We start from the raw sequence: 23,380 nt of genomic DNA, 5'->3' as shown, positions 1-23,380 counted from the left end.
GCTATCGGATATGACATTTTACACCATTTTAAATATGTTACGTTACCGGCTTATCATTCCTTTTTCTCCTTATTAACGAAAGAAATAAATTATTGAATAAATAAGTTATCATCAAATATTCATCAAATATTTTGTAAAATATCTCTAATTACAATAGAAAATGAATAATTTTCATATGTAATGAAAAAATACATACATATATATATGTATAGAATATTTTCACCTTCATTAGTTTTAGCATTCACTGTTAAGCGGCGCTGATAGTACGGTTTGCAAATTGCGCATCGATGTAAAATTAAAAGATTTGTAAAAATTAAGTTTGCACATTGCTACCAATTTTTAAATTAATCACTTTGAAAAATTTATAATTTTTGTATAATGTAACATATATTACAAAATAACTGGTATAGATAAATAATTCATTTTTAAGTTTATAGATCTAGATTGACAACTTAAATGTTCAATTATCTTTATATATATAATTCTTCTGTGCATGTGTATGTTACTGAACTTCTCCTAAACGGCTGGACCGATTTTGATGAAATTTTTTGTGTGTTCAAGTGGATTCGAGAATGGTTTACATTCACAATTCGGTCCACTACAAAATGTTTTTTTAATTAATTTTTTATTTTTAAGTTGTTGTTGATCTTGGAATGTTTTACATTGGATCTAGCAGACAGCGCTGCGATCGCGGTATCGAATATTCAAAAATATTTTATTTTACTTCCAGTTTGTCCCGATAATTGATAAGTCGAATTGTGGTAACTGTACACGTGATGACGTCAGGTATTGTAATAACATTTTTTATAAAAATTTTCATCAAAACGGTACAGATTGTTACAACTTATTCAAAAAGGTTTGAAATTTTCGGATTTAAGACGTGTGTACAGGACAACGTCTGTCGGGTCCGCTAGTTTTATTATAAATTAGAAACTCCAACTGGCATGAAATAACAATCAGCGTCAAGTGAACCTTTTAAAGCAACGTATCGGATAGCAGATATTTTACAGAATGTTTATTAAAATTAGGTTTATAAGATTCAATTGTAGTGTGTTATTTAAATATTAGACGTTTAAATAATTAAGTGCCATTCTATTGTATTAAACAAGTATAATATGTATTGAAATATGTTATCGTATATATAAATTAAAATAATTAATAATAATAAGGATTACTGTATTATGTGTAATATTGAACAATATTAAATGTATTATAATATATGTTGAAAGAGTAGCATAATTTTTCTAAACACATCCTTACCATCTATACTCTACACCAAGCTCTATCAAGACCCCTAAAACAAACTTTGCCTAAAATCATATATCAATAAACTCGGAGATATGAATATTTAGCAAAATGCAATAGTTAATCGATTAACTGTAACGATAGATCTTTTCTTGGTAGATCTACTCTCTCTTGTCACGGATATCCACTCGCTAACTATTCCAGCATCGTCTATGCGGCAACGTTGTTAACATCGTATATTTGTGCAATACATTTTCAGATTGGAACTGTATCTTACATCCACTCTGCTCAGGTTATCCTGTCTGCGGATGAAGAATAAGATTGCAAAGCCCTTTCGCTAGGATGTAAGCGCATCTGATGATATGTTGCTACCGTTGCTCTAACACTAACGACTAACGTACAGAGTACGTGTAATGTAGCCGGATATCGACTCTCAAGAATGAACGCAACAACATAATTGAATTGTGGATCTATGTAAAAATTTTTTGTTTTTATGAATTATTTCTATTACCTAAATTCAAACATTTTACAGATTTTTCCTTTTTACATAAATACGATAAATTGATGTAATTAGAATTTTTGTTTGAAGTGGACATTGATTCTGGTGGTTCCTTATTTCTATCGCCGTTTTCTTTCACAATTCCATGTAATAGAAAAGCAATATAAAAATGTAATTTAGTTATATTAGATATTACATTTCGGTTCAATAATTTTTTATATTAAAAAAGGAACTAGCCTGCATTTTTCAATCTTGAATTTTTTAATACTCATAATCAAAAAGAAATTTTTCTGGAATAAAATATAAAATAATATTTGCTCTCCTACAAAATTTTACCGAGTTTCCACTAGTACGGCTGCACCAAAGCTCTAAATACGAAGGTGGCAATTGCCACCAGCAAAGCCGAAAGGGTTAAGGAAGACCAGACCCACCCTGGTTCCTACCTAGTCAATGGTACTATGTAATTTACATATTTACACTTCTTCTGTGTGAATATAATTCATACTAAAAAAAAATTGTTGGGTACAATACTCTTATAAAGAGATTTCTTATTAATTGAATAAATCAATTGAGATGTGTTCATAAAGATACTTTAACTCTTTAACTGATGATCCATTACCAAGGCAATATAGTTTGTAATAAATAAATAATTGCATTGAATGAAATGTTCAACTAATTATAATGAAAAATGATTTTGTAAATAAAATAGAATTTCGATAACCAGGTATTCAGTGATTTGATGCGTTTGCCAATCAAACCAGATTGAAGAGATCAAATTACTTATATTCGATATTTTATTGTTCACAGAGTGAGTCATCTAACTTAGTTATCTTACAAGTTATCTTTGTTATTTGTAGAGATAAGAAAAAGTTTATTCACTGGAATTACACATAAGTACATATATGTACAATTGTATAGTATCAAGGTAATCGTAATATGGCAGCTATAATTTTTTGTAGATAATCTTCGAAAACTTTAAGATTAACTTTGTTTTTGCAAATGGAAATGAAAATCCTTTTTGTGGAATTTTTCGGAACATTCTGCTAAAAAGTTTATTATGGTAAGCATTAGCGTAACTTAGATTATCCTCTGGAGTAAGTCCAATCCCTTAGAAATTTGGAAAAATCTGAAATTTTGGAATTTTGAAACTTTTAAGATCTAAAATTTTGAAATTTTAGAATTTCAAAATTTTATAATGGTGAAGGTCTACATTTTTCAGGAGTGGTCAGACCAGGCTCACACTAGACCCTACCTACTTACGCTAATGGGTAAAATATTTATAAAATTAACCACTTGTAATATATTTCAAAGCAAATGAAACACCTGATTTTCGAACTTAGAATATCTCACGAAATGAATCAACTTATTATAATAACAATTTGTATTTTTTTCTTCTTTTTTTTTTGCAAATATAAGACAATAATTTCTTATAAATACACGAACTACTTCGGACCTTGTAAACATTTCAATTTTGTACAATTTAAAAATACTTAATAACGCTTCATGTTCGACACTTTAGGGCAAATGTTTCATTGTTAGTGACATAATCAACGCTGCGCGTAATATTATCTGTAGTTTCTCAATGGCACCACAAAAATTCTTTCATTGATGCTGGTGAATGAGATAACCTCTTCATTTCCTCTATGATAGGAAACAATTTACCTTGTCATTATACACATTGGCGTAACTGAGATTCTCTTTTGCGATAGGTCAGGTCCATTAGCTCTGTAGCAGTGTTAAGTGTTAACATTTTTAAATTTTAGAGCCTTAGTACCTGAAATTTTTAAATCTTAAAATTACAGAACAATGAGGGAGGGGGTCTATATGTGTGTGTGTGTGGGGGGGGGGGGGCACTACCCTAAATCTACCTAGTTACACCAATAATTACACATAGAAATTTAAAATAAACTTGTTATTGTTAATTATAGCATATGTTTCTCATAATATAAATAAAACATAAATTATGTACAACTTTAAAAAAACTTTCCTTACTCTTACACTAATAACACAGAAAATTATTTTTTCCCCTTAAAAATGAAAAATCATTGTAATATGTCCCCATTAGACAGGGTGTCCCAGGATTAAACGATCAAACTGCACCAGCATGTTCTATGAGTAAAGATAAGAAATAAATGTTATATAAACATAGGTCCGCAGATGCTTTATAAAATAGTTATAATAAAAAATCGTGTATCGTTCAGACGTTAATTCGCGGCATGAACTAATAGAAAGGATTAATAGGGCATTCCCTGAATTAAAGCAAGATAAAGATGAAATTCGGAGAGTGATAAATTCAATTTTCCTAAGTTAAGCTCGCATTCATAACGGTTGATAGCACTTTGAAATGGAAACATAAATTTCTCTTCAATCTAATAAAGTATGATAACAAAGCGTTTACAAGCCTATGTTTATATAACATTTTCTTCTTATTTTTACTCATCGAACATGCTGGTGCAGTTTGATCGTTTAATCCTGGGATACCCTGTATATGTATACATGTATAATAAATTTTTATTTTCACCTTACATCTTAAGCGTTTCCTCTTTCAATAATTTTCTCAAATATGTTATCAAAATATGCATAAATTTATTGAAATTTTGTAAAATAAATTCTCCTTCAAATATTTAATAAAAAATGATCATCATACGTTGCAGTAGGTATTACACTATTTCCGTTATGTTTATGTGAACGAAGAACGAAAAGGATGTACATATTTCATTTCACATATATTGATACAAAATGTATATTATCGGTGCTTATCATCAACAGTTCAAGGTCTTTCCGTTTTATGTACATATAAAATCGTCACCAACTGCAACGGGTTGTACACTTCGCAAATAAGAGGGCTAGATATTACGTCCATAATCCTACTTTTGATTTCATTGTCAGTATTTTTCATCACCGTGTCACGGAAATAATGGTGCAAATCATATGGATTTTGTGAGTAATCATTGTGATAAAAACATTCAGTTAACGTAAGATAACTAATTGATTTGATTTGTAGTGTGTTCCTTGGTATAATTGCCAGTGGCACTTGCAACATCCTGAGTCATCACCTTAATTCAAGGTGGTCATTTGGTGCAAATAAAGAATCAAAAACTGAGGAATCAAAAATAGAACGATCTCTTTGTACCACTAAACAATGTCAAGAACTTGGTAAGCAAGAAACCTTAATTTTATTGTCATTCCATCAACTACAAACTCGATAATATTTTTAAATTCTTCTCTGATTTTTAGTATTTAAAATATTTCTTATATTACTCTAAAATCTTATGAAGAGTAAAAGTTGAAAGAAATAATCCTATAGTGCTTCTTATTTTTAACCTTGTCACTTCGGCGTGCTTTTTGAAAATAATTTATTGGTCTATGTTCTTAGAAATATTATATATTTTATATTCTTCACGTATGAGCGTCCACTGTTAAAATCAAAATGGCTGATATTCTAATTAAATAATGAATTACTATGAATAAGCCTTCAGTTAATAATTTTATTTTCTCTACTATTTATTAGCAAAACTGTTAATGGAAGGCATGAAGAAAAATATCAACCCATGCGATGATTTTTACGAGTACGTGTGTGGAAACTGGAAAATACACAACCCTCTTCCTCCAGATGAAAAACGATGGAACTTGGTAGTTAAACTTCAAAGAAATGTTGACAGACGTCTGGAAGGTTTGTTGGGCGTTTGTTGGGAATAATGCAAAATATTTTTAAAAATATTTTATTAAATAAGATCATAGGTATCTTTAAGAATTTCATTTTATAAATAGGTGATAACATATTTCTTTATATCTAGACTAGAGCTATAAAATTTAAAGCAAATTGATACTGATTTTGAATCGCTAATTTAAAAAATGTGGTTGTAAGAAAATCGCATTTAGTAACTTTATCAAGAGGAGTAAAGACAACTGAATACCTTTTTATTATTCTAACGTTTTCCATTCACAGAAATACTAAAAAGCGAAGCAACACCTGACGATCTCTATGCAGTGAAATTTTCTAAACGAGCGTATAATGCTTGCATGGACACAGGTATTTTTTGCAAAAATATTCACCGACATGAAAGACAATTTTTTTTTATTAATTATGAAAATCTATAAGTTGAAGCTTGCAATTAATTTATAGACGAAATGGACAAAGCAGGACTTCAACCACTCGTGTCTACATTGTGGAGAGCAGGTGGATGGCCATTAATAATGGAAGAAGAGGAATGGGACGAGCAAATATTTAAATGGCAAACCATAGACGATTATTATGCTAATATAATAGGTTTAAATGCCTTTCACGACTTGCACATTGACCGATACTGGAGCAGTGAAGAATATGATATAATTGTAAGTACTCTTCACGTATAAATTCAAATATGTACCACTGATATTAATTAAGATTTCTCGTTCATGGTTTAAAACTTTAACCCGCAAATTAAATTAATAAATAATCCCAACAGACAATAATTTTATTTTTAATAGATTTGATCTATTATTTTGATGACAGTTATTTCTAACAGCGGTGTATTCATGTGTTTAATTAATACGCTAATTACCATATCACCCACATTTGGATGACAGTAGAATTTCTAAATGAATGCATTGCCAACATTTTAGGAATATTTTTATGTACTTAATTAGAAATATTTGTGTTAAATCAGCGTCAGATAAAAGGACGGTCCCCCTGCGGAGGCAGTGGAAGCCGCCCCTTCCGCTGCATTCTTTAGCTCTATTTTCCGCGCCCCATTCCAAACCTTCTATTTACTGTGTCAAAGATTCTCTTTAATATCTCTTTAATTTTATAAATATTTTTAATTCTCAAAATTAAAATTTTTAATTTAACTATATTTTGTAATGATAACTTCTAAAATTTTATTTGTATTTATAAATTTATTTATTCTTACAAATACTTTATTACTTTCTACATTACATCCTATTACCATATTATTTTCTTTTGTCATTTTTACTTTATCTTCATCTATATCAATTTCATTAAATTTAAATTATTCTATATATTCTTTTATAATTTTAATTTCTTTGATTAGAGGAATAATAATTATATTTAACTATTTCATCAGTTTAATTAATAATGAAAACTTGTTACTACCTTGTAACAAGATAGTAACCTTGGCCCTTTCTCTTTAGTATTAAATGCTATTTAATTTTACTTATAATAAATTTCAATTTTTCAACCAAGATTATTAACCAAGGAGCTCTCAAACGTTTGATAACCCTACGCAACAGGAACTTTAATCCGGTCCTGTGTTAGGTACTAAAGATTATGGACAATCTTAATCTTATGGATATTAAGTGTTCAGGTTCCTGAGAAAATTTTAATAAATAAAATTAATATTATTTGATGTTTCAGATCACTTCTCCCCATCTACCCCGAATGATGAGCGAACTTATAACTACGGAAGAAATAGATATGGATAGCAGTGATGAAAATAACGATAGTGGAGAAGGAAGTCAAGAAAAAGGTAGCGAGGAAGATGATAGAAAAGACGATGAGGAGGAAAACGGCGAGGAAGATGAATTTACTCTACAAAGAAGGAAAATAACCAAAAAAAAGGTTAATAAACAACTGGAAAATAAAACAAGAATAAATAAGCACATCAAAACTAGAACTGAGAGAAGCATAACAACAAGAGGAAATAAACACAGACAAATTTCTGACCATCAAAAAAACAAAAGAGAGCATGAAAATTTGAACAGTGACTTATATTTCAGTGACGATGATGTTGAACATGAAAATATCAATGACGATGACATTGTTAGTTATAATGGTAATGAAGAAGAGAATGGAAATATCGAGCAAGATAAAAATAACAAAGAAAGCAGTGGTGATTACAATGATGATGAAGAAAACGAAGAAAGTGGTAGCAGCAGCGGTGATTATGAGGATGATGAGGATGATGATGATGATGATGATGATGATGATGATGATGATGGCAGTGGCAGTGGCAGTGGCGATGGTGAAGGCGATAAAACAGACGAAGATAATAGCAGCGAGGAAAGAAGAAAGGAAAGCATGGACAACATAAGAAAAGCGAAGGAATTAAGGGAGAGTTATGCAAAGTATATGTTTAATGTTAGCATGGCACTTGCTAAAGCCAGAGGAATTCTTGTACCAGAAGAGAAACTGAAGAAAGATGTCGCGGATTTGTTGGAATTTGAGATAAATTTGTTAAAGGTAACTAATGGATTTCATATTATTCTGTGCGCGTCAAAATTTCCATCGTTGAAAAAGTACATGACTTTAGTCTTCTAAAAATAATACTTATCTTCTATTAATTAATTATTAGACGAAATTTAATTTTCTTCTTTACCCGATCAGTGGAAGGTTTTCAGAAAAATAAAATTCAACTGATCGTGTTTGCAACGTTACATCCCTTGCCTGAAAGCGCGCTAGATAATGATGGATAATATCTTGAATATTGCAGTCTTTATAAAACGTTATTCAAGAAAATTTCCTCCAAGGTTAAAAGAATTATTTCATACTTCTAATAAAAACAGCACATTACAATTATAGTTATTCCATTTTTTAATTTAAACTTTCCATTTACAACCTAACGAAATTAATGCTATTAAAAATGTTCTTTATTTTTTTATCTTTCAATTATTCAAATTTGTACTGCTGGCATTGGCGTAATTAGATGGGGGTCACGGTGGACCCGAAAAAATCTAGACTGAACCTTTCCCAAAAATGTGGACCTTCACCATTCGAAAGTTTTAAGATTCCAAAAGTCCAGAATTCCAAATTCTCAGATTTCCTACGTTTCAGAATTCTGGAATTACAAATTTTTAAATTTGCAGAGTTTCAAAATTCAAAAATTTTAAGAACTTAAGATTCTACAATTTCAAAATTTCTAAAAACCCCAGAAGAAGGTCCAAGGTACTCCAATGAATGTTGATCAATAACCATCATTGAATTCAACGTTTTAAACTTCTTAAATGATTTTTGCAACATACTACTACAATACGTATTTTTTCAGATTGTATATAAGTATGGAGGAGAATTGAACATGACTCTTCAATTATTTCAAAAGAAATACGATTGTTTGGTACCTGTAACAAACAACGGAGAAGTAAGAAATTACGTTTGATTCAGAGAATGGACGAATTTAATTGTGAACTACAAATAGTATAAATCAATTTTCTAGATAAATTGGATAAGAAAAGTAGAAAACCTTTTTATCAGTGGAGGAATGGAGATTGATAAAAAAATACCGGTCGTTATCCCATCTTTTAGCTACATCAAGAATCTTAAAAAATTATTGGACAAAACACCGAGTAAAACAATTGGTATGCATATCCTTTGTAAATAAAATACAACGGTTCTGATTTCATATTAATTGATTGATGATTGATGAACAATTTTACACAGTAAATTACGTACACTGGAATTTTCTTAGTAGAGTAATAAAGACTACCACAAAGGAAATGAGAAATTGGTATTGGGGTAGCGAAATAATAACTGTTAAAAAAAGGTAATGAGTAATTTATAATAAAATAAAAAGAGAAACAATTAAACAATATTAATTCCTATATAGATCAGACCTATGCATCACTGAGATAGGAGCTGAATACAGTTTAGGATATGAATATGTAAAGAAATATTTCTCGGATAAAATCTTGCAAACGGTAAAGATTCGTGTGAACATTACAAAAATTATAATATATTCAGATAATCAAATCTCGTGCTGATAAAATGTCACTCATTGATGGAATTAATAAAGGCTTTAGATATGATTGACGATATTGAAAAGGAAGTCGAGTATCAGATCAAAGAATCAACTTGGATGGATATTAAGACTAAACATTCCATCTTAGATAAATTGGTGTACCTGAAGAAAATAATTGGATATCCAAAGTCATATCGAAATAATACTATTATGAATCAACACTTTAAAGGTGTAAGTTTCTATCTTTCATCTCAATGGCATAATTATGTAGGGGCCAGGCTGGATCTGACCCCTCATCATTTTAAAACGTTAAAATTCTGAAATTGCACAATTTCACACTGCCAAAATTCCAGGATATCAAAATGAAATTCCAGATTACTAAAATTTTAAAATTTCTGTGGTACTTGGCTTGCCCCAGAAAAAAGTCCTAATTATGCCAAAGCTTTTTATTTGTAATTTTTTTTTTCTTTATGTGTTTTCGTTTTCGGTGCATAATTTAATTAATTCTTAATTGCTTTTTAGCTTAGCGTTAGCCGATCGCATTACGATAATATTCTAAGCATAATGAGATATCTGAAATGGCAAAAATTAAAATTAATATTCAAGAAAGAGATTGAAACTTCTGAAGAGTGAGTATGTTTTCTGTGACTGAATCGAAAGAAAATCCTACGCTTTTGCAATTATTGAAAAATAATTATTATTTCAAAGATTTTCAATAAAATGAAGAATAATTAAAGGAAAAATTCGTTTACAGATTTTTCATGGATCCTTTAACAATAAATGCCTTTTTCATAGCCTTTTACAATGCCATAGGTAAGTTATTAAAATACACGACAAATCTTTTGTATGACTTAATTTTCTTAACATTATTCACAGTATTACGGTTTTTGATTATTACAGAGGTAACTGCGGCAGACTTTCAGAGTCCTTTCTTCGATTCTCATCAACCATGGTATGCAGAAATTAACATTCCTATTATTATATTTTAACGTTACTATAAAAATGCATTTTATTTCTTTCAAATAAAATATTTCTTTAAATTATATAGGTATACCAATTTTGGGGCTATTGGAGCCATTATGGCTCACGAAGTGAATCACGGTTTCGATAGCAGAGGTAAATTACTTGATCTCTAATTATAACTTTTTCGTGATATTGACGTGTAAATAACGATTTCGTCAGGTCGCGTATATGACAAATGTGGTGAATACATGGCATGGTTACCTGCAATGGCAGAAGCATACGAGAAAAGAGCAGAATGTTTTGAAGATCAATTTACCAAGTATAGTGTAGTATACAATAAAACAGTGAATATCCCGTTAGAGGTAATTATATGAAACAAATAATTTGTAGACATATTTACAACTAGCAATTTAAAAGTGAATTATAATTTTTCTAAATAATAGAAACGAATTTATTGCTACTGATTTGCAAACAAACTAATTACATATTTATTAGAATTAAAGGAAGTAATACTAAATTGGATAAATTGTAATGTTTAAGATAACAACATTTCTGAACATAATGTTGATATTAAAAAATTTGTTTAATATTATTATATTTTTCTAAAATTAGAGGTCTATTGACATTATTCAAAATTTCTCCATTTTTTATGATATCTTTTACATCAAAAATAATGTAGACTTCTAAGAATATTTTTGAAAACTATATTCTGCTGATGTTGAAAATTCACATAAATTCTAAATTCTAGATTACTATAATAATTCACTGAAACCTGACATTTTTAATACATCCGGAAGTGAAGGATTTAAATAACATATTAGATTAATATTATAAGACTTCATTGGAAGATTTATTGTTGAAAATTGAAATTTTTTACATGGTTATTCTAACACGAATTCTTAAGAATATAACACGGTGGACAGAAAGCATCTCTCACCCTCTGAATACTAAATTTTATAACTTTCAAAATGATCAATATTAAGTTTCACTCGTTTAAGAATATCCCCAGTACGTTCAATATGGAATTATCTATGTTAATAGGTTATTAATAATTCTTACTGAATCGAAGTTTTAATAGTATTAAACTTCTCATACGTGCAATGTTGCACATTAAACCTACATACATGTAATATAATTTAAAACGTCTATTAAGTTGAATTTCATTTATTTAACAAATATTTTATGTATTCATAACTGCAGAATTACGGCAAACAAACCGAAGCAGAAAATATTGCGGATACAATGGGTTTGCAAGCGGCATTCAGAGCTTATCAACGAAGGCAACGAATATGTGAAGAACCTGATCCCATGTTGCCAGGATTAGAGGATTTCAGTAACGAACAACTCTTATTCATATCCTTTGGCAACGTAAGTTTCATTTTTTTTTTTTTTTGGATATAATATATTCAACTTGTCAAAAGTATTTTAATAAATAAAAATAATACTACAAAAATTAATCAAATAGCAGTAGTCCTCATTAGCCCAACTATAATTTTTGTTTGAAGTAGACTAGGTTCCATAACTGTAATTTACATAATAAGAATATTATTGCACGCCTTGTATTTAGTTACATTAGATATTACATGTTACATTTTGATCTACGTATTTGTTTACATAAAGATAAGACTTTATAAATTGATAAATGTTCTATTGCTTATTTCAATAATTTGTTATCAGGAGCCAGTCAGCATTTTCAGGGGGTCTAAGTCTACTCTGTCCCTTATTTACTTATGTCAATAATCTTTATGACCGTATTAAGACTAACTAATATTGAAATTGTGTTTTTAAATTTACAGTTATGGTGTGAAGTCGCGGATCCAGAAGAGTTAGGAAAGAAAGTGCGAAGGGATCCTCATAGTTTGGCTCCATTAAGATTGATTGGTTCTGTATCGAATTCCGAAGATTTTGCTAAAACTTTCAATTGCCCAGAAGGAAGTCCAATGAACCCGAAGAAGAAATGCAACATATGGAAATAAGAATAATGCTCATATTGAACGCTGATACTTTCAATCTTTTATAATGAATATTTATACAATTTCACAGTACTTCTAATACAATTCGCATCTATGAAATAAAATTACTATAGCTCTGTATTGAAAATATCGTTTTATTTCATCCTATTCCTGTGACTTAATTCTCACCTGTAATATTTCAAGCAACATTAATAAGTTCGACACGTTAGTATGATTCATTTAATACCTGGTATTTTTTAAATGTCAATTTGTAAATATTTTGGCTTCCAAGTTTTCCTAACATCACTCGAGAGAATCACACCGTCGATCTTAAATTAATACAAATCTAATCGATCTTAAAAAAAATACAAAGAATTGTATTTTTTGCTTATTATCAATGCGTATATTTTCTATAAAAATGGAGAATCAAGAAATGAATATTTTTTTAACATAAGTGTTCAATTTTTTCATACAAAAATTCCACAGTTCTCATGTAAAACATGGAAAATGAATGAATAAAATTCTAAAAATCCATTCTTTTCATTTCTTTTCATTTTCGTTTCAACAAATACATTTGTCTTTTTTCGTTATTAAACTAACCGTAAAGTACATTATATTAGTATTGAAAGTATATTTTGAATATTGTTAAAGACAATAGTAACAATATTTCTCATTAATTTACATTAAAATTAATAAACATTCAATTTATTCATTACTAATAGCATTATAATATACATATTCATTATACTGTATCAAAATCTTATAATAATTTATAATAATTTTAACTCGTTTCATGCTATTCAGTTGAAATATTTATTTTCATGAAACTCACCTTTGTTGAAACCATTATGGTTCATCAGATAGGTAATTCATAAATTCGATAGTAGTGATGAATCGTTGCAAAATCTTTCGTAATTTCTACAAAGAATAGGTACTTAATGGGTTTCTTGTATAATAGCAACAGGTAATTTCATCAAAAACTCTACAATAACAGATGAATGTAATATAAGAAGAAAATGATACCTCATTAAGTTGGACAAGTATATTATACAATTCCATTGTTTAGGTACATAAATATCTTTTTCTCTTAATACTTATTTTGTGAATGTTTATTTAACGTTATCAATGTATCAAAATCAAGATTCATTAATTTTTATTTAACAATAATAAAATCCTAATTTTACTTTGATTGCATGTTAAACGAACGGCAATTACAAATAAAACCTATTTTGTGAATTAACTTATTAATAATTGCTCCTAATAAATTAGAATACATAAGTAATACAAAAACTATTAAAATTCATATGTATTTGGCTATATAACTACATGATTTTATACAATATGTATTCTCTCCCCAGGTTATTAAAATTATTATTTAAATTCGCAGACTTATCAGAAAAAATTATTATAATAATACATTAGAGAAGCTTACTATACATGTTATAGTAAAATATTTTTAAAAAATCATTAAGCAAATCCCTGAAACTTCTTTTTATAATTACAATATTAGAAAATAAAATTCAATCGTATAAAGCACAATGCAAATAAAATGTTACATTGGCACAACGTTTAATGGCCCCCAAAGGAACTCTTTTTGAAGTATGATAACGTTAAAAGTATCCTACCTTTTTAATACCTAAACATGTATAGTGGGATATCTTTTATGCCACCTCAAAAAATTAAAATTACTTTATCTATTTTGTTACACTTAATAAGAATAAAATTTCTCTGCAAAATGGGCAGAGCTTTTTATTTTCTAAAATTCCGTGCTTCAAAGAATTAACGGATTCTTAAATATCGACTTATAAATAGATATAATTAAGAAATAGAAAATTAAAATTTGAAGAAAAATATTAATTTTCCTATGATGAAACACCCTGCACACGAAGCGTATTTTATAACACCTACGCCCCTAATCAGTTTCATCTGATTGCAAACTATCAAACTACTGAAAACTATTAATGAACACAATCATCCATACCAAACGGAAACAATTTCTAAATAAAGCTCCTGGATGCGATAATGAGACGATGCATCTGTAGATTCACAAGGGCAAAGGATGCACATTTTTTTCTGTCTAACTTCAAAGCCAGGAACTTTATGTTATAACATCTTATCAATGCATATCAAATATAGTTTCAGGGTTACCTGGTAATCGCGGGTATAAAATTGACACCCATTCATCTTTCTTACACACTGTGTAATACAGAAGACTGGTTACCACATTGGGAGTCCGACTTCTATTTTCACGAAGTACGGCTTCAATTTCGTCGTTGACATGTTACGGCTTTTGATTTTGTAAGTAGACATCCTCTTTTATGAATCACTTTCTTTAGCAGATGGTTTGTCAAATTAATTTTATGAATATGTTATTAGAGCGTCTTTAGGCGCTGTTATAAACGCCAGTCTTTTACCTGATCATCTCCTGAATTACCCTCGAGGTTTGCAAAGTTTATTTGGCACTGAACGGGAAACTGGTGGTGAAGAGAAAGCGGAAAGGAACGTGTGTAATAGTGCGGAATGTAAAATAATTGGTAAGTACAAAAAATGAAGACAAGGTTCTGATGATTGGAGTGGAATTAAACTGATTGTGAGCAATGGAATTTGATATCCTTCTATGTACTTAGGAATTTGCAAATAAAGGTGTGTAGATCTTAATGACTCACATTTAACTTATATCATTTAATGTTCGCAAGTGGAAGCTGTATTTTAATAAAGTTTGCAGTTAATTTTAAAAATATATTAATCTACTTTCTTGCTGGTGCTATAATAATTTATTAAAAAGATACATACTCATTGGTGTAATTAGGGTTTTGTTCTAAGGTGGGCCAGGTCTTTTAGAAATTTAGAAATTTTGGAATTAGAATTGTGCAATTTTGAAATTTTGTAATTTTGATAATGTGGAATCTTGAAAATCTGAAATATTGGAATTCTGAAATTTTAGAACGGTTAAACTCACTCTGATCCCTATTTACAATTAGTTACGCCAATGTGCATACTCGAAACCGTAATCAATCGTAATCACACCGAAACTGTAATCATTCGAAGCAAAAGATTTATCCAATACAATAGAAATATTCAAATGACTATTAAACACAAAAACACTTATCATAAAAGATATTTCGTCGCAAATCATTTAAATATGTATAAATGGATAAGACCATATTAAAAGGGTTAAAGATATTCATAATTAAGATAATCATTTTCTGTATTTGCATTACAGCGAATTTGCTCAAAACTAGTATGGACGAGACCGTAGATCCATGTGACGATTTTTACGAGTTTGCATGTGGAAAATGGTCAATGAAAAATCCCATTCCTGAGAATAGAACCGAATGGAGCTTGTGGATTATGGTGTCGGAGAAAGTTGAGAACCAAGTTCAATGTTTGTATTACATTTTTAACCAGAACACTAGTTTGACTATAATTCAAAAATAATTACATGGTAATATGAATTTTATTACCTTTTATTACTTTCAGCGATTATCGAAACTAAACCGAAACCCAATGATCTGTTTGCCGTCAAGCTTGCTAAGAAATGGTACGAAAGTTGCATGGATACAGGTATGTTTTTAAATATCGTTAATTATTTTTTGAAAATTAATATAAATTATTCTGCTTACAACATTTGTAACTTTGTTAAATTGAAAACAAGAAAACAAAATGGTATACGTTTGATTTTCTTATACAAAAATGTTAACAAACAAAGAACAATATTCGATTATGCTCTTTGGAATATTTAAACTATTTTACTTTGAATTTATTAAGAATAATTTATACTTAACTCAATACTATCTCCTGACTGTAAAAACTATAGAAATGATAGGTTCAACATAACATAGGTAAAGGTTACAGACAAAAAAAGAACAGAATTCATGATTAAATTAAATGTTTAAATCACAGATATGATAGAAAGAAGAGGTGCGGAGCCAATAATATCCACTCTATGGAGACACGGAGGATGGCCACTAATTATGGAAGAAGGTGAATGGGACGAACGCATATATCACTGGCAAATAGTCGACGACCATTTTGCTCGTTTATTAGGATTTAACGCATTTCATGATGTGCGTTATTCAAGTCTCACTTATGAAGGCAACGATACGATACTGGTAATTTATAAAAATTTAATACTACATATATACTAATCTATCGGGTCAATCAATAAACAATGTCGTCTTAAGTTTAACTTTAACTTTAATTCCCTTGAATAATATTAAATGCCTATTAAATTAATACAGTGATAACATAGTATTATAACATTAACATATTATTAATATCACATACTTGCAATTAGTATACATATAATATTAACACTAAACCTATCACACGCGTTCAAATGGAGACACGGAGGAGGCGCACCGTTTTTGAAATACGTATATGGACAATGTAGGAGTTTAGTGGAGGGGAGAGAGGGTTTCGTCTTCCCGGACGCCTTTAGTTCGGGCCGGGAACCGCTAGGTGGCGGCGAGATGATCGGTGACAGTGTTCTCGCAAGCGGTCACCCGGCATGCAGTTCGGATATATAGAAGGTCTAAAGTACGGTATGATAAGTGTATAGGGCAGAGGTCGTCTGTTGTCAGCCCCACTAACGAGTCTGACAGATGATCCCGAAACGAAAACGTCTTTTTCTCCTCTCTCCTACAATCAATACGTGAAATCAAGAATCTCAATCCTATTATTTGTAAAAAGACGCGGTGAAAAAGAATAAAAGTAAACATTATTTATTTTTTAATATAAATAAATATTTTGTTCACTATTTAATTGTTCATAATTTTCACTCTATATTAAGAAATATGTCTTTTTTAAAGCAGTCATTTTACCGCTCAAGGTAGAAATAGGTATACATGAAGTATCGATAGTTAAAGCATTAGAGTATAAAATTATTTCTTCCGTGACGATTATTTCTACTTTTTTAACACTAGAAATACCGGCATTCGATGCACACTGGCTTTTAAATTAAAAATACAATAGAAAAATAAATAGATACAACCAGCGTATATAATGGGTAATTTTTATCTTAATAAGATATATGTTAACAAAAACAGTTTAACAAATTCTATGATTTAAAATAGAAACCTGAAACCTGTCATTGGAAAATCATCAATCAATAACTACCTGCTCGCTATTCTACATGTTTCTTATGTTTTAGATTGATGCCCCCCATTTACCACTCGGTGTGGAAAAGTTACTTTCTGTTGATGCTATATTGAATAATATGGACAGCAGTGATGAAAACAATGAAAGCGGAGAAGGTAGTCAGGAAGCAGGAAGCAGAGAAAGAGGTGAAGAACAACAACAAGAAAACCAGGAGGAGGAAGAAAATGATGAGGAGAAAGAAGAAAACGATCTAAGCACCAATATAGAGAACAGAAACAAAATGGTCAAAAGGAAGAATCACAAACGACTTGGTCATAGTAGAAGACATGTATCCAGGCATGGAACGAAGAAAAGGACAAAGAGAGACGCTCTGAAAGAAAAAATCGTGCATCAAATATTGCATCAATTGAAGAAGGCTAACACGCACAAAGTGAAATCATCGAAACATGGACACCTGCCTATGATCAGTGGCAAATCGTCTATGAAAAAGAAGAATCATCAATTGCATGGAAAAATGGCGAAAGGAAAGAACAGCAAACGTCTGGGTCATGGTAAAAAGAAGAATAACAAGAATAAAGTGATGATAAAGCATGTTCACAAAAGAAATTTGAAGAAAAAATCAAATGTTCACAAGAATAAACATCACATGCAGAGAAAGATTAACAATCATAGGGTTCATCATGCAGTGAATAAGATGAAACTAATACATCACAAAAAAATGTCTCTAGTTAATGATACTGAAGGTGCAGACAATGACTTAGACAATAATGTTGACACTGAAAATGGTAATGAAGAAGAAAGTAACAATGATAAGAATAATGACGAAAGCAAAGATGATATAGAAGATGAAGAGAATGATGTAGATAACAAGAATGACGACGAAAATGAAGAGAACGATGATGAAACAAACAATGATGAGGAAGAAAATGAAGAGGACAATAAAGAGAACGATGAAGAAGAAAATGAAGGAGAAGATGAAGATGAAGATGAAGATGAAAAAGTAGACATAGAAGAATTAAAAGAAAAGTACAAGGAATTTATGTTGAACGTTTCGTTAATACTTTCCAAAGCAAGAGGAATAGAAATATCGAGAGAAACATTGATGAAGGATATCAACGATCTCTTCGAATTCTCACTTAAAATGGCAGAAGTAAATAAATTTACCAATTTTTTCATTGTCCAATTGTAAAAGGCAATGCCGAATAGCAGTTCATTAATTAATATGTTCTTTTCTAGCTTACTCTTATAAAAGAAAAACCCGTAAATATAACTCTTCGAGATTTTCAAAAAGAATACGACACTATGGAATCCACCACACGCAATGGCAAGGTATAATATTTGACTCGTATAACACAACCATGTATAAATTGGCGTAAGTATAACCTTGGTCTGGGGTGGACTAGGTCCCTTTATTTTCATTAACAGTGGCAAGTGTTTAATACAGAATCGTAGAATCCTATAATTTTGGAATTTTAAAATTTCAGAATTTTAGAATATTAGGATCTTAGAATAGTAAGGGAGCTGATCTCCGGGAGAGAGGGAGGGGGGGGGGTGCAAATTGGCCCCTACCCAATTAGCCAAACCATGTATATTATAAAAATACTTAATGATAATGAACAAATGTTTAGATAAACTGGGTGAAAAAGGTGCAAAAAATATTCGCTGAAGCAGGTGTAGACATAGAAGACGATATTGATATTGTAGTAACGAATCCTGAATATATCAAAGAACTTCATGCTCTATTAGATAAAACCCCAAGTAAAACAATTGGTGAGTTGAAGCAGATAAATTATTAAATTATTTAAGTTATACTGAATAATTGTATAACAATTTTACACGTCTATTACAGTCAGTTATGTTCACTGGGTATTTGTTAGTATGGCGATAATGGCTGGTCCAGAAGAACTTAGATCACTAGCAGAAAACTGGTTTCCAAGACGTATGCATTTTTCATCAAGGTAGTATCAGTTTCTAATATTTTATTAATAAATGTGTTATTATTCTAACACCTTACATATTAAATAATTTAATAGCGGCCATAATAGATTCACCTATGAATGCAAAAACAATATTGCATTTTTGGTCTTAAAAATCACTCCAACGTACACTTATAAATTTTTATTGGGCTCCGATTTTATATTGGGCTGCTCCCTCCGATGGCGGGGTTATACAGTTGGATAACTTGGAAGATGAGGATCATAAATGTGGTGGTTCCAGGTGTCGAAGTCTTAGTTCGCGATTAACTTGAATTTCACCTGTATATAATACATCCGTGGTTGTGTTCGTCCGCAAGCAACCATCGCTTCTCTACTGTTTCTGGGCCGGCTACCGGTTGAGCTTAAAATCAAAGTTAACTAATTTCAATCATTTTGACATTGAAGTTGCGGGGCCGGCCGCGCAATATTTAATTTAACTTAACTATTAATTTAGCCTAACTTAACCTAATGTAAAATACACAACCGCGGATGTATACATACAGGTGAAATTCAAGTTCAACTTTGAACCCCTATATCTCCGCTCCCTTAAGACTTCGACACCTGCAGCCGCGATATTTGTAATCCTCAACCTCCAAGCTATCCAACGATATAGGTTACACCCCAGTAGGTAGCAGCCTATATACTAAACTGATACCATTTATTGAAACATCAAAATCTACTAATACTGAGAACTATATATTGAAAAGCAATTAGTAATTAATAAAGTAAACTTGTCATTAGATGCTTATATTATTTACTATTTTCTGAGCAGATGAGCAATTATCTAATGTGAATGTGCCATAATTAATAAAAAAAATATATATGTTCATTCAAATATCTCAAATTATTAATATATTGTACTATTATTAAAAAGCGCCCCTCGCTCTTGAAAAACAAATATAATACCGACTCAATCATTTTATACAAATTTTGTCAATATTTTTCTATATTTCTATAGACCATCAGAATGTATACAGACAGTGGATATAAGTGACATTGTAGCATACCAATACGTGCAACAGTATTTCTCCGAAGATACAGCGAAAACGGTAAAAATAATATGTCATTGCTTGTTTGAAAGACAGAAATATTTTTTCAAAATTTGCCTCTTTACCACGAGTATTGTTTCATGTTAAAGGCCAGAGATATGATTGATGACATACAAAAGGAGGTCGAATATCAGATCAAGGAATCGACGTGGATGAACGACGACACTAAACATTTCATTTTAGACAAATTGATGAACATGAAGAATCTAGTTGGCTATCCAAGTTGGTATAAAAATACCACGATGGTGAAAGAATACTTCCAAGGGGTAACTTTCCTTTTACTAATATTCAATTTAACATACCCCTTTTTTCTGTTTCTCTGATTGTTGATGTGTTAAGTATTCATTAGATGTACAAATTAATTCGGTGCTTTTTCTTCTTTTAATTGAAGATTTATTTTTAAATGTTATTAAATTCATCATTATCGTTACCATATTCTCGCACCACTTTTCGAATTCACAGAAGCGCGGGAAAGTATTCAAATTTAAAAGAGTAACTAAGAAAGTGTAATACTAAAAACACCGAATTAATTTGTACACCAAATAAATTTCCAAATGGGACTTGGGTTAAGACATAAATTAATCTTCGAGCGGAGGATAAACGGTCAATCGTGACCCAAACCAACGAAATGTATTGTACAAGAATAATTGAACTAAAGTAAGGTACTCAAATTTTTTAACGAATGAATTTTATATGGTAAAAAATTAATACATGTTTAGAAATTGCAAACAATGAGGAATTTGAAAATTAAATTTAGTGCTATCCACTATCCGAAAATTAATAGTCAAACATTAAATAAAGAATTTATAATGTTTAAAGCTCACAATCGGGCCGTCCTACTATGAGAATCTGTTGAATTACATTCGACATTTGAGATGGAAAAACTTACGACGAATTGTGGAAACGACAGGTAGAGATAAATCCAGGTAAAATTTTTAATAACATTATTCTATTAATTAATACGAATAAATATTTTACGTGTACAATTGTTTACAGCGAATATTTGGACCCTCTGATGTTAAATGCATTCTTCATACCTACAGAAAATTCTATTTGTACGTAACATTTTTTATTATTTATTTTATTTATTTTGAACGATTTCTAATTTATTTGATTTTGGTGCAGCTGTGACAGCGGCTGATTTTCAAAGTCCACTTTTCGCTCTGAATCGACCATGGTAAGTAATCAATTTTTTAAATAAAAGTAATCAATTTTCAATGAAATTTTCATTCTTAGGGCTGTTAATTTCGGAATCATTGGTCTAGTCATGGGTCACGAAGTAAATCATGGTTTCGATGATGAAGGTAATTCATTATAATGAAATTATCATATTGAAAAGAAAGGACTAATGAATTCATTATTAATAATAGGTCATCTTTATGACCATGGAGGAAATTTGATGGAATGGTTGTCTGCAATGGCAGATGCTTACAATAAGAGAGCAGAGTGTTTTGTTAATCAATTTAACAAGTACAGTATTGTTAAAGGAGAAAATTATACTATCGAGGTAAATGGTTTTCTCTTAACATTACGAATTAAAATAATCAAAAACCACACAAATCTATTTTAATTCCATACATACGATTAGTAATACGTAACAGTTTAATAAGATGAAATAATTCTCTATAATATGTTTGGTAATTTGATGTTGATTGATTAACTTAAATTAATTATATTTTTCAAAATCTAAAAATTAAAAGATTTTTAAATCTCAAATTTTACTGATTCAAATAATTTTCAACTGATTATGATTATTCTCTGCAAAACAAAATTTAGAATTGCAACAGAAAAGAAATTATTTGATACATATATACATATATCAATATGAAATGTTACAGAACTATGGAAATCAAACAGCAGGTGAAAATATTGCTGACACAATGGGTTTGCAAGCTGTATTCAGAGCTTATAAACGTCGAGAACGAGAATGTGGAAATCCAGATCCAGCTTTACCGGAATTAGAAAAATTCAGCAATGATCAAATTTTCTTCTTATCGTTTGCTAACGTAAGCTTTTCTTATTTTTCTATAAATGAGAAACGATCAAAACTTGTACATTATCTTTTATTTAACCATTTCGCTACCAAAGAGACAAATATTTTATCGGTGGTCAGATAATCTCTTGAAGCAATTACAAAGCGAAGAAGCAAGAAAAATACTCAAGTACTAAAAATATAAAATTGGTAATGAAAGCATTAATACGTTCGTTGTCACAATGGTCATTAGGGATCGACGATAATAATTTATTGTCATCAAATTATTTACGAATGAAAATGTTTTTACTTACATTTTTTTCTTATTTTATAGTTATGGTGTGAGTCAATAGACCGAGAATCTTTAATAAAAAGTACCAAATACGATGTGCACAGTCCAGGACGCTTACGAGTGATTGGTTCGGTGTCGAATTCAGAAGACTTTGCCAAAGCTTTCAACTGTCCGATTGGTAGCCCCATGAATCCGGAACGAAAATGCAACATATGGGTGTAATTTAAATAACATCAAGATTTTATGTTTTTCTAAATTTCTGTTTACTGATTGAATGCTGTACTAGGTAATGAAATACAATATACAATTTGCAAATTATTTTTTGGCAGTACTTTCAATAATTTCTTAAAAACCCTTATCTTTGAATAAATATCATAAATTTATCGAAGATTACAATAAATTTAATATTTTGTCAATTATAATTTAAGAAAACTACGGATGAATAGGGTGTAGAAGAAACGTTTGAATCTATAATTAATATATTAATGAAATCTATGTAAGCGTTTAGTGGAGGGGGCGAGAGGGTTTCGTCTCCCCGAATGCCTTTAGTTCGGGCCAGGGACCGCTGGGTGGCGGCGAGATGATCGGTGTCAGTGTTCTCGCAAACGGTCGCCCGGCCCGAACTAAAGGCGTCCGGGGAGACAAAACCCTCTCTCCCG

General features: G+C 30.3%; 2 protein-coding genes across 2 annotated transcripts; both read left to right on the top strand.

The window, feature by feature from the left end:
• The first annotated feature begins 4,560 nt into the window (after positions 1–4,560).
• Positions 4,561–12,473, top strand: LOC114880303 (endothelin-converting enzyme homolog). The gene is made up of 18 exons (XM_029196179.2): positions 4,561–4,684; positions 4,749–4,900; positions 5,256–5,417; positions 5,694–5,777; positions 5,871–6,079; positions 7,101–7,925; positions 8,728–8,820; positions 8,896–9,037; positions 9,120–9,222; positions 9,286–9,376; positions 9,472–9,648; positions 9,940–10,046; positions 10,172–10,230; positions 10,318–10,369; positions 10,466–10,533; positions 10,600–10,742; positions 11,581–11,748; positions 12,177–12,473. Exons 1-18 carry the CDS (start codon positions 4,662–4,664, stop codon positions 12,354–12,356), a joined length of 2,838 nt encoding a protein of 945 aa, XP_029052012.2. The 5' UTR covers positions 4,561–4,661; the 3' UTR covers positions 12,357–12,473.
• Positions 12,474–14,505: 2,032 nt separating this feature from the next.
• LOC114880308 (membrane metallo-endopeptidase-like 1) lies at positions 14,506–23,039 on the top strand (the record flags this gene model as incomplete). The annotated part of the gene is made up of 18 exons (XM_029196182.2): positions 14,506–14,630; positions 14,709–14,866; positions 15,556–15,717; positions 15,813–15,896; positions 16,236–16,444; positions 17,485–18,582; positions 18,669–18,761; positions 19,061–19,202; positions 19,282–19,390; positions 20,367–20,457; positions 20,547–20,723; positions 21,277–21,383; positions 21,454–21,512; positions 21,583–21,634; positions 21,694–21,761; positions 21,828–21,964; positions 22,296–22,463; positions 22,764–23,039. Coding segments are annotated over 18 exons (3,219 nt in total), but the record flags the coding sequence as incomplete, so codon positions are not given.
• Positions 23,040–23,380: the final 341 nt, after the last annotated feature.

This window comes from Osmia bicornis, chromosome 2 (assembly GCF_907164935.1).
Source record: "Osmia bicornis bicornis chromosome 2, iOsmBic2.1, whole genome shotgun sequence".
Lineage (NCBI taxonomy): Eukaryota > Metazoa > Arthropoda > Insecta > Hymenoptera > Megachilidae > Osmia > Osmia bicornis.
This window is presented reverse-complemented; position numbering and strand designations above follow the sequence as displayed.

Coding starts and splice junctions, on each gene's coding strand:
- LOC114880303 (XM_029196179.2), top strand. CDS start 4,662: ATGGTGCAAATCATATGGATTTT. Junction 8,821..8,895: donor CTGTAACAAACAACGGAGAA/GTAAGAAATTAC, acceptor TCAATTTTCTAG/ATAAATTGGATAAGAAAAGT. Junction 10,534..10,599: donor TCACGGTTTCGATAGCAGAG/GTAAATTACTTG, acceptor CGATTTCGTCAG/GTCGCGTATATGACAAATGT.